This window comes from Scyliorhinus torazame, chromosome 2 (genome assembly GCF_047496885.1).
Source record: "Scyliorhinus torazame isolate Kashiwa2021f chromosome 2, sScyTor2.1, whole genome shotgun sequence".
Taxonomy (NCBI): domain Eukaryota; kingdom Metazoa; phylum Chordata; class Chondrichthyes; order Carcharhiniformes; family Scyliorhinidae; genus Scyliorhinus; species Scyliorhinus torazame.
The window spans coordinates 381,354,710-381,367,658 of record NC_092708.1 but is presented as its reverse complement, the minus strand read 5'-3'; the positions used below and the strand labels follow the sequence as shown (position 1 = coordinate 381,367,658).

The following is a 12,949-nucleotide window of genomic DNA, read 5'->3' as shown; positions in this document are numbered from 1 at the left end:
CACGTTGAATATAACTGCTGCCAAAACACCGCGGAAGGGGAGGTGGGAGTGGCAATCAAAGTTTGTGATCGGTTGTGAGGCAGTTGTTGTTGTTGTTATGGCCGCCGCCGGGCTGATGGCGGCCGCCCTCCTGGAGCAGGGGGAAGACGCCTTCAGGAGGCTCTTCAAATACTACAAGAGGCGCCAACCCCCGCCGGACCTGTCGGGGATCGTCGACTTTTCCAGAGCTCAACACAACTGTAAAGTAAGTGCCTGAACTCGCATAACAATAAAGACAGCCCCCCCCCCCCCCCCCCCCGAGCACGCTTGACAGATTCACACAATGCCTGCAGTGCAGAAGGAGGCCGTTCAGCCCATCGAGTCTGCACCCTTCCCCCCCACCCCTGAAGGAGCACCCCACTCAGGCCCGTAACCCGCCTGACCGGCACAGCCCTGGACACTAAGGGGCAATTTACAGCCCAGTGGCCGATCCACCTAACCCGCTCTCATCTTTGGACTGTGAGAGGAAAGGGGAGCGCCCGGTAGAACCCCACGCGGAGAGGGCGCAGACCCCACACGCATCTTTCGTCACTTGGCGGCATCTGGTTAGGGATGAGGAAGATTGGCAGTCGGTAAAAGGTTTCCCTTCTTCGCCTTTCTTCTGCCCTTCAGGGAATTATCACAGGAGGTACACCACGAGTGCAGTCGATGGCCACGTTAATGTTAAAACAGAAACAGATTTTCCTTAAGTCTCCATGCCCCCTCTCAGGATTTATTTAAGGCTAGTGGAAGATTGTTCCAGTCCTTGGTTGTTTTTTTTTGGTGGGGGGGGGGGGGGAAGAAAAGGGGTGAGCAAAGGAAACATTTTGAAGTGTATACAGTTGGAGCTGCTGGTGATGAACTCTTTAAGCTCGGTCACTGTTGGGGCCGATTGATTGATTGATATTTATTGTCACATGTACCGAAGTACAGTGAAAAGTATTTTTCTGCGGTCAAGGGAACGCACATAGATGCTTTAAGCATTGTCTACATAGTAGACAAAAGAAAAGGGTTTGTTTGAGAGAACTCACAAGAGAGTCGCCATGCTCTGGCACCATCTTGAATCCAATAATGTAATGCTCAAAGCATTTAAATGTTTTTTTATGAGTACCCAATTAATATTTTCCAATTAAGGGGCAATTTAGTGTGGCCAATCCACCTAGCCTGCACATCTTTGGGTTGTGGGGGCAAAACCCACGCAAACACGGGGAGAATGTGCAAACTCCACACGGACAGTGACCCAGAGCCGGGATCGCACCTGGGACCTCGGCGCCGTGAGGCAGCAGGGCTATCCCACTGCGCCACCGTGCTGCCCTAAAATATTTAAATGTTGTTAGGATCCCAGCTGATAATGCTAGGCAGTCAGGTCCCAGAATGGAACCCTGGCTCGATAGACCATAACTTTTATTTTTTGTTTAGGGACGTGGATGAACAGTCACAGCACTGCCAATTAATTTTTAACAAAAGAATAAAACATTTATTAAACATGAAAAGATTGACTATAATGTAACATTCTTTCACCCCACCTATATCGTCACAGATTTTTAACACAAGTTACAATATTTCTTGTACCATAATGTTCTCAGTAAGGACACAGACCGTGTAAACCAACAAGCCAACTGTGGTCAGACAGACCACACTCTGATACCAAGTGGTAGATGCCATCCAACACAACTTCTGTGGTTTTATCAGCAAATTCCCACAGATGCTTATCACACTGTGAACCAACTGGTCTCACTAGAATTCTGATTTCCACACAAGTGTTTCCAACCTTCACTCTTGAAAAACACACCTTATAATCTTCTCCAAAACAAAGCTTTCTCTCAGATGCCTTCACCAAGGATCCACTTCCAGGACTTCAGTCCCTCCTTTCAGTATTCCTCTACCTTGGATTGCTACATGCGTTCAAGCTTCCACACAATTCACCGGGTACTCAGCCATACCAACAGAACATTACTGCTTCTTCAGGCTGTATTAAGGTGTCACCAACCTTAGGATTACTTCAGATGCCTGGCATCTCGCTGGCCAACCTCACCAAGTCCGCATCTTTCAGCCCTGTCTTTAACTAGGATCCTCTCTCTGCTCCTTTATTTAACTTCAGTGGACAGTCCCTTGATTCCAGTTCTTTGTTCCTTTGACTTTAGTTTTCCTGGGATTTAGTAATGAAAAGCTGTCCTTCTTTAACTTCTGGGACTTGCTTTCTGCATCTTACTCCAATGCCCTACCTCTCTGCTGGCAGTTTCTGTGAGAGCTGCTTTCTCCTCAGATTCCTGGTTACAAGTGCTTATGCCTTTCAGTGTGAGCCCCTGGTTGCTAAGCAACAACTTAGTTTTTTGATATCTATCATTGACTTTACATCGTAAACCTTTAATTACAATGCAGGCACAGTTTGAACTGAAACCAAAACCCAGACTAGCAGGCACATTTGTTCAACATGAAGCTAACTGATGTTTTAGCCACCTTACACAGAAACACAAAATTAAACTTGCTTAAAGCTATACCTTGTTTCTTGTTGAGTTCACAAAAGTAGCCACACAGGACGCATTGTGAATAAAAGGTTTATTTACAGAGGTTTGGAAATACTATGTGTGGTGGTATGTATTAGGGGTAGTACGGTACCCTGTGATGCCGAGAGGCTATTGCTGGACAGACACTGGGTCCTGATTGGATCTGCCGCCTGCTGGCTCCACCCAGTAAGGTGGAGTATAAGAACTCGGGTTCTCCTAGCAGCCGCATTCTGTAACCGAGCTGCTGGGGAACAAGTCTGCGTAATAAAGCCATCGATTGACTCCATCTCTTCTCGCCTCATGAGTGATTGATTGTGCTACACTATGTACACAGGTCCCAGAAGGGACTACCTGCCCCCGGCTCACACTCGGACAAAGATTTTAATAGTCTGGCTTCCTCTCCCGCTGATAAGGGGGCTCCAACCCTTAGCGGGGACGCTCATACTCCACGAGACTCAGGGGAACCTTTTTTTAATTTAAAGTGTCCAATTTGTTTTCCAATTAAGGGGCAATTTAGTGTGGCCAGTCCACCTACCCTGCACGTTTTTTTGGTTGTGGGGGTGAGACCCTCGCAAATGCAAACATGGGGAAAATGTGCAAATTCCTAATGGAATCAAACCCAGGTTGTCAGGGCCGTGAGGTAGCAGTGCTAACCACTGCACCACCTTGCCGCCCAGACTCTAGGGGGACCTAAACGGGCTGGCCTCGTGGGTCTCGTGTAGGATACAACATCTCTTCCTCTCCCTCCCCTCCAAAGTTTGAAAACGGGTGTCTGGCAAAGGGGTGGGACAATCATCGGCGGGAGACTCCCCATCGGAAACGTCCGGCCACTGAAGCTCCATGGTGGAGTCGGAATCCTTGGCATCTTGCAACTCGCCCTCAAGTCCTTCCTGGGACGGCACGTGCAGAGTCACCGGCGCCATGGTGGGTGGGATGGTCCCAGCCTTTCGGAGGTCGCACATCATGGGGCTCCTACTGCGGAAATGATCGAGGTGCCTATTCTATTCCCGGTCCTGCACACAAACCCAGTACGACACTAGCCCGGTCTGCCGAATGATAGTGCCAGAAACCCACTTGGCCCCGACTCTGAAGTTGCGCACGTGGACTTTGTCACCTGATGTGAATTGTCTGGGTGGGACATGCTTTGCAGAGCGGCACCCCAGTGGCTCCTGCCCATGGCGTACCTTCCCGCCAATGGCAGGCTGAGACAACTTCGCGTCCCATGAGAATCTCTGCCAGTGGCTGTGTGCGTTTTGAGCGGTAACAGAAAAGGAAGTACGCAAAACATGTGACCAGGGACCCCAAGGTCTCTTTGTTCATGCCACGGTTGAATGTCTGGACCACTCTTTCGGCAAAACCCAATTGAACTGTGGTGATATGGGGCAGTGCTCACGTGGCGCACTCTATTTGTTCGCATTAAATTTCCGAACTCTGCACTAGTAAATGGTGTTCCATTGTCGGAGACCAGTACCTCCAGGATGCCGTGCGTGCTAAACCAGAGCCTGAGCTTAACGACCGTCGCCCTAGAAGTCATTGTTTACATCTTGTGAACATCCAACAATTTGGAGTGTGCGTCAATGAGGAGGAGGAACATGGGCCCCTGAAAAGTGCCTGCAAAATCAGCATGGAGGTGCATTCATGGCCGACCCAGCCACTGCCAGGGATGAAGCGGTGCCGCAGTTGGGAGTTCTGCTGGTCCTGACACACTTTGCACGATTGGGAGAGCCGCTCAATCTCCGTGTCGAACCCCGGCCATCACACGTAACTTTGGGCGAGCATATTCATCTTAGACAGGGCAGTGTGTCTGTTATGGAGATCTGCCAAGATGCGGTCTTGTGCATAACCACCACGCGCGTCCCCAAACTGTCCTCCACACTGAACCCGGCGATCTTCAAGGTAAAGCTTTCAGGGCGCAATGCTGGGCCCCATACAACATGATATGATGAACCTTGAATCACAAGGGGTCAGTCTGCATCTCTGCATGAATCGGGGGCCACCGTGACTGGCAATTTGTCCATAAAATGCATTGTAGCAACAGAGTTGTCGGCCCCATGGGGCGTCGGTGGTCTCATCAGAAGCGGGAGCCTACTTAACGCATTAGCATTCGATCTGCGTCCAAGGGCAATGGTCCAGCGTGCATTTGTATGCCACCAATAAGAGGGCCCATCATTGAATTCTAGCCAACGCTATAGGTGGGATGGCCCTGTCCTCTTTGAATACCCCCAGCAGTGGCTTGTGATCGGTCAATACAGTGAACCGTGCCCGTAGACCGACGAAGAATCATAGAATTTACAGTGCAGAAGAGGCCATTCAGCCCATCGAGTCTGCACCGGCCCTTGGAAAGAGCACCGTACTTAAGCCCATACCTCCACCCTTTCCCCATAACCCAGTAACCCCACCTACTAGTGGAACGTCTTTATGGCAAAGACCACAGCCACCCTCCTTCTCTATCTGGGCATGATTGCGCTCAGCTGCGGCCAACGTCCTCGAGGCAAAGCTATCGGCTGCTCATTGCCGTCGCCAATCCGATTAGACAGCAAGGTGCCGATGTTATATGGCAAGGTGTTGCAGGTGACCAAGAGCAGCTTTATGGGGTCAAAGTGGATCAGCAGCTGAGAAGACTTGAGCTACCTTTTTATCTCGGCGAACGCGGCCTCCTGCGGTGCCCCTCCTGGTCCACTCCTGTTTTTTTTGAGTAAATTGTGCAGGAGGGTCCAACATAGTCGCAAGGCCCGGAATGAATTTCCCATTAGTAAATTACAAGGCCCAGGAACAAACGCAGCTCTGTCGCATCACCCGGCACGGGGGCTTGTTGGATGGGCTGCACTTCGTCTTCAACCAGGTAGAGCCCCTCGCAGTCCACATGATATCACAGATAGGTCACCTCTTGGGCGTGAAAAATGCACATCCCTCTGCGGAGGGACAGTGCTTACTCATCAAAGTGTCAGAGCACCTTGTCCAGGCTATTCAGGTGGTCATGTTCAGACGTTCCTCTGACCAAGACGTCATCCAGATAAAGCACCACACACAGCTTCTCTTCTCTGCGCCCGCCCCCCGCCGCAGAATATTCTCCATCACGCGCTGGAAAATGGCATTGGCCGATGGTACATCAAAAGGCAACCTTGTATACTCACACAACCCCGATGTGTAATCACCGTCATGTACTGACGAGGCTCCAGGACCAGCACCAACTGGAGGTACACATGGCTCATATCACGAGTGACGTTGAGTGAACTTGGCATAATGGTCCTCTATCACTCTATCAGCTGCATCGGATACTGGTCTAGCTTGCAGGTTCTATTCACTGTCAATTAATAATCGCCACAGAGGCAAGCCGTGCCGTTGGGCTTCATGACGGGATGACTGGTGCTTCCCAATCCACAAACTTCACCAGATAATCCCCAGGCCTTCAAGCCGACCGAGCTCTACCTCTATCGTAGGCAGTAGCACGTGGGGAACTGGGCGATCACAGAAATACCTCTGTTGTGACATAGGATCCACACTGATCTTCGCCATGGCACCGTGGACCTTGGGGTACTTTGACAACACTGTTGGGGCCTCTCGAGCCCATTTGGAAAACCCCCTGCATTGTAGCCAGTCGCTGCCGAGCAAACTGGTGCCGTCGCCTTTCACCATGATCAGGGGCAAACCAGTAGATTGCTGCCCGCAGACTATAGGAGCCACTTTGGTGCCTGCTGTAGTCAGTGGTTCTCTGGTGTACGCAGCCAACCAAGCCTCGATGTTCATAATGACAGGAGCTCTGCTCCCATCCAGAGTTTCTCAAAAGTGGGCCTACCGACAACAGAGACAGTGACACCTGTGTTCAACTCCAGTAGTAATGGGTGACCATTGACTCAAACCGTGAACCTAATGGGGGCGACTTTGGGTGAGCAGACCATCATCCGTGGGTTCTTCCATAAAAAAGTGAAGCGGTGGGCGGAAGGACCATCCCACGGTGGCTGCTCTCAACGCCCGGGGTCTTCCTTATCCGGATCGGGGGAGGGGTCCTGCCTGGTTGTTGGGTCCTTGGCCACTGGCCTGACCCCCGACAGGCTGCTGCCCAGGGTGGAGAACTAGCGTTACCCGGCTGAGGGATGCCACGTCCAGGGAGGGGTGCACCCTAAGCTGAGGACCTCTATCCCCTGCAATTCCTGTACACCCCACTCTGCGCTTTCCCATGACATGGTGATTTCTAGGGCCAAGGATGTCCAATTGAGGCTCAGCGAGCAACTTCTGCTAGGTCGCTGTGTTACGCATGCTGCAGACCAATCCATCCCACAACATCTCCGAGAGGGCGGCGCCATATTCGCAGAATTCTTTTGAGATGGAGATGCACCAAGAATTCCATTATGGACTCCCCATGGCTCCGTCCCTCCATATTGAAGTGGTAGGACTGGATGATGACTGATGGCTTGGGTTTGAAATAATCTACCACAAGTGCTACCAGATCTGCGAATGACTTTGAATCCGGTGCAGCAGTGTATGTTGGGCTCTTAATCACACTGAAGTTGGGCACTCCATAGGCCAGCGAGAGGATCACAGTCCTGACGCTCCTCTCCGATAATGACGTTGGCCCGAGGGAAAAAAAATTGTGTGTCTGCTCGACATATTGTGACCAATCTTGAATACCCACATCAAATACATTCAGCTTCCTGAAGCCCGGCATCGCTGCAATGTGTGAACCAACCTCCAGAGGTCTACGGAGAGATGGCCAGGTACAGCGAAAATGGTGGCGTCTGCGGCTTCACTTAATCCTCGTCGCCAGTGTCGAGTTTGCAGAAGCAGCTACATGGGAAGTGTTGGGAACGAAAGGTTTATTTACAGAGTGTACACAGGTCCCAGAAGGGATTATCTGCGCCTCACACCCTGGCCAGAGTTTTATAGTCTGGATTCCTCTCCTACTGATAAGGGGGCCAGGCCCCATGGATCTTGCGTAGGTTACAACATTTCTAATACCCACAAATATAAATGTAGATTACTTAAAACAACCTCTGTTTCCTGACAATGTTCATTCAAAACTTTCTAGAGGCATGCCAACCTATGGGCTTTTATTCAGCTCTGTAGACTGTGTGCTCCAGCACTCACATGTAAACACTCCTGAGTGAAATATTGTCTTGCTAATTTGGGTTCAAATGTTTTGTGTCTCCAGTACATTTATAAAAGAAAGGCTTGCATTTATTTAATGCCTTTCACAACCTCACATGTCTTAAAGCGATTTACAGCCAATTAAGTAATTTTTGAAATGTAGTAATTGTTATAATGTAGGGCAGCCACTTTGTGCACAGCAAGCAGCAACATAGTAACCATATATCTGCTTTTATTGGTTCAGGGACAAATATTGACCTGCATACAGGGGAACATTTCTTTGAAAAAGTGCCCTGAAATCTTTTACATCCATCTGAGAGACCAGGCAGGTCCTCAGTTTAATATCTCAGCCAAAAGACTGCACTTCCAACATTGCAGCAAGCCCAGATATTGTGACTCCCAGACCTGACTGCTACCAGTAGGACCACATGACTGAAATGAGACACTTAAGGTATTAACAGAGAGCCCTATCCAAAAAAACTAGTTTGTCAGCGATATCTAGTTGTAGGAACACTTTGGACGCAATTTAATTAAATGGGGAAAAAAGTACCATAGCAAACGCGTTTAGCTGCATATATCCCGGCGGTCGCAGTGGCGAGAAACACAAGGCTATAAAACACAACTTACATTTGATAAGGGGCCTCAACAAGAGGCCGCACATAGCCCCATTTTATGCACTGAGGGGCTCCACTCGCTGGAACTCCTCGGTGCAACGAGAGATTGGGATGCCATTTTTAAATGGTGCCCGGCCCTCCCTTCAACCCCAACGCACTATGGGAGGGTACCCGCTTCCCCCACACACCCTCCCCAACTGTGCATCTTGGCAGTGCCAGGCTGGCACCACCAGGGTGCCAAGCTTGCCCTGGCAGGTTAGCAGTGCCAGGGTACCGGGGTGATACCGGCAGTACCACAGGGGGCCACTCTGCCAAAGGGCATGCACCTGGGGACCTTCGATCCCCTGGGAGAACCCCATGAGTGCCGTTCCATCTGGTCCCCGTTTGTGGAGACCAGTACTGAACAGCGTTCACCCGAGGTCTTCGAGGCGAGTGGGTTAAATTCCACGCCTCGGGTAACCCAGGAATCTGCACGTTACAGTGAGACTAGCTGTCTCACTTTAATGTGCAGATTTGCTAAAATGTGATCCCGACCACAATGGGCGGGATTTACATCGCAACGTCTCGCACGATCGCATTAGATCTTGGGGATGAGAAAAATATCAGCCATGATTGAATGGCGGAGCAGACGCGATAGGCCGAGTGGCCTAATTCTGCTCTTATGTCTTATGGTCTCCTGGAGGCATTGCGAGCCGGGTAGATTCCGGGAGCAGGGTCTCCCGGCTTTTATTGGCCATGCTGCTTTTCGGGCATGGTGTGGCCATTAGATCGCCCCTGTTGTTTCTTCCCCCTTCTATCATTTTTATATATTTTCTTTCCCTGCACAGCATTCAGCTTTAATAATGGAGCACCTGTGTAACTTATTTACAGTTTTGCATGATTTCTGTGGTCAAAACACCGAATTACGGCTGTGTTTCTTTCCCTGCCCAAGGGCTGTGGATGCCATATCAGTTTGAATTTACAAGATTGATTTTTATTAGAAACGGGTTTCCAAGGATGTAACTCAAATGTGAATAAATGATGTTGAGGCACTGATCAGGCAGGATCCAACTGACCAGCAGAACAAACGTGAGGGTCCAAATGGCCAACTCCTGATTGAGTTCTGAAATGAAGGAATTGGCTATTGAATTTTTGACAATAGCACCACACATATCCAGAACTGAAGCCATGAATGCTTCCCCAGTTATGTTCCCATGTCTGGGTTTGGACTCAGCTCGTGAACCCACTGAAATGAATACTTTTCCGAGTTGCCAACTCATGGTGAAATGGCCAGCTCCCACCACCACATCCTCATGGGCAATGCCGGATGGGCAACAGAAGCTGGCTTTGCCAGTGATGCTCACATCCCAAGAATGATTATTTTTTTAATGCTGCTGACAGTCACTTGGCCATGAATGTGACTAGAATGTCAAGCAGATACAATTTTTTTTTCAAGTTCTATAACTACAGCATAGCATTTGGTTCAATTGCAGTTAAGGGCCCCCACTGTGAAATTTATAGAGAAATTTTCCTTTTCATGTCACAAACACGACTTAGTGGGAGGATAAGAAAATTGATGCCTTTTTTGAAAAGTAGAACAAAATTTACAGAATTTTACAGTCCTCTATAAATTGAGTTTGAACGCATACTTGTAGATTTTCTTTTAACCAGGGGTCGGAATTTACAATGCAAATAGGATAGTTGAAACAGATTCAATAGTACCTTTCAAAATTAATGGATAAATACTTGAAGCAGATAAAAATAACAGTGAAATGGGGAAAGATGGGACCAGTGGGACTAACTGGATTGCTCTTCAAACAAACCAATGCAGATTTGATGAGCCAAATGGCCCCCTCCTGCATTGTACTATCCTATAACTTGTTTATTTTTACCTCAAAGGTGTTTGAGTTGCCTCTCACTCAGCCTTTCTATGTGAATAGGCTTTCTACAAAAGTGCTGTAGCATCACTCTGTTACTGCTCCTTTGCAGGGCTGCTTTTAGGTTTGAGCACTTTTAGCCTTTCCTGTGCACCTCATTGCTGCAGAGTCACACTCAAAATAAACACCACTACATGAAAGAGAACAAATTGAAAGCATTGATTTTCATCTGCATGACCACTGGGAGCAATTAATGGTCTTCGTAAATAAATGATACAGCATTCACAACATATGTAACCAAAGGCAGAGAAAATTGACAACATTACTTTCACCTGTTTTAATTGTCATATCACATTGGGAACAACGTGCAGTTCTTGACCAACATCATATAAATTGCAACCTGGAAATGGGCCATTCCTCCACTCAGTCTGTGTCCCTGTTTAGTCGCCATGTAACCTACCCAGTTCCACTATCCCGTCACCTTATTTTCCTTCGCCTATCCATTCTAGTCATGAACATTAATATAGTTTCTGCCTTAATCACTGATCATAGAAGTAAATTCCAAAAGCCTTGCATCACTCTGTAAAACAATTTCTCTAGCTCTCTGCTCTCAGCATTTTACTTTAAAATTTGTATCCATTGTACTCCATCGAGAATCCTCAACCATAGCCAAGCTAATCCAATACAGCTACAACACTGCTGTCCACCAATCGCAAGGTAAATCCAATCCAGTCAATTACTATCCTATCAGTACTCTTAATCATTAGCAAAGTGATGGAAAGCGTCATCGACAGCGTTATCAAGCAGCACTTATTCAGAAATAACCTGCTTACTGGTGCTCGGTTTGGGTTCTGCCAGGGCCATTCAGCTCCAGACCTCATCACAACCTTGGTCCAAACATGGACAACAAACTAAACTCCTGAGATGAGGTGAGATTGACTGCCCTTGATATCTAGGCAGCATTTGAACCAATGTAGCATTAAGGAACTCTAGCAAAACTGAAGTCAATTGGAATAGTTAGGGGGGAACTATCCGTTGGTTGGAGGCATTCCTAGAAAAAAAAACGGTGGTTCTGTCATCTCAGACCAGAGACATCGCTACAGGAGTTCCTCAGGGTAGTGTCCTCGACCCAACTGTCTTCAAGTGTTTCATCAATGACCTTCTCTCTATCATAAGGTCAGAAGTGTAATGTTCGCTGATGATTACATAATTGTCAACACCATTTGCAATTCATCAGACACTGAAGCAGTGCATATCTATGTGTAGTAAGACCTGATTAAATGGCACAGATTCACGCCACACAAGTTCCAGGCAATGACCTTCTCCATCAAGAGAGAATCTAACCATTTCCCCTTGACATCTGACCCTGTTCATTCTGTGGCTGTTGCTGAATCCCCCACTGTCAAGACTATTGAACAGAAATTTAACTGGACCAGCCATATAAATACTGTGGATAAAAGAGCAGGTAAGAGGCTGGGAATTCTGCAATGAGCACCTCACCTCCTAACTCCCCAAAGTCTATCCATCGTCTACAAAGCACAAGTCAAGAGTGTGATGATATACTCTCCACTTGCCTGTGTGAGTGTAGCTTCAAAAACACTGAGGAAGGTTGACACCATCCAGGACAAAGCAACCCACTTGATAGGCATCCCTTCCACCACCTTAAACACTGACTCCCTCCACCACCAACACACAGTGGCAGGCAGCAGTGTGTACTACCTACAAGATGGACTGTAGCAGCTCACCAAGGCTTCTTCGGCAGCATCTTTCAAACCCACAAACTCTACCACCTAAAAGGACATGGACAAGAAATACATGGGAGCATCACCACCGCCAAGTTCCCCCACAAGTCACGCACCATCCTAACTTGGAACTATATTGCAGTTCCTTATCTGTTGTTGGGTAAAAATCCTGCAACTTCCTTCCAACTCTTTATAACAGCAATAACTTGCTCACGGATGCTCAGTTTGGGTTCCGCCAGGGTCACTCATCTTCTGACCTCATTTCAGCCTTGGTTCAACCATGGACAAAAGTGCCGAATGCCAGACGTGAAAGTGACTGCCCTTGACATCTAGGCAGCATTTGATGAGGATGGCATCAAGGAGCCCTAGCTAAACTGGAGTCAATGGGAATCAGGGGGAAAACTCTCCGCTGGTTAGTCATACCTGGCACAAAGGAAGATGGTTGTGGTGGTTGGAGGTCAATCATCTCAGTCCAGGACATCACTGCAAAAGTTCCTCAGGGTAGTATCCGACGCCCAATCATTTTCAGCTGCTTCATCAATGACCATAAGGTCATTCTGATCATAAGATCAGAAGTGGGGATGTTTGCGGATGACTGCGACTGCACAATGTTCAGCACCATTGTTGACTCCTCAGATAATGAAGCAGTCCACGTCCAAATGGAGCAAAACCTGGACAATAGCCAGGTTTGGGTTGACAAGTGGCAAGTTACATTTGTGCCACACAAGTGCCAGACAATGACTGTCTCCTACAAGAGTGGATCTAACCACCGCTCCTTGACATTCAATGACATTACCATCACTGAATCCCCCATAATCAACATCCTGGGGGTTACCATTGATCAGAAACTGAACTGGAGGAGCCACATTAGTACTGCGGCTACGAGGGCAGGTCAAATACTAGGAATCATATGGCGACTAACTCACCTCCTGACCCCCCCCCATCCCAGAATCTGTCCATCATCTACAAAGCACAAGTCGGAAATGTAAGGGAATACTCTCCACTTACCTGGATGTGTACAGCTCCAACAACACTCAAGAAGCTCGACACCATCCTGGACAAAGCAGCCAGCTTGATTGCTCCCCAATCCACAAACATTCAAACCCTCCACCACCGACGAATAGTGG

At 48.3% G+C, this 12,949-nt stretch overlaps 1 protein-coding gene across 1 annotated transcript in view; it reads left to right on the top strand.

Moving 5' to 3' along the window:
• Positions 1 to 97: 97 nt before the first annotated feature.
• Positions 98 to 12,949, top strand: part of alkbh1 (alkB homolog 1, histone H2A dioxygenase) — a 53,666-nt gene continuing 40,814 nt past the window's right edge. The window contains exon 1 of the mRNA XM_072493588.1: positions 98 to 244. Within this exon, the coding sequence (XP_072349689.1) occupies positions 98 to 244 (147 nt within the window). The remainder of the gene's footprint in view (positions 245 to 12,949) is intronic.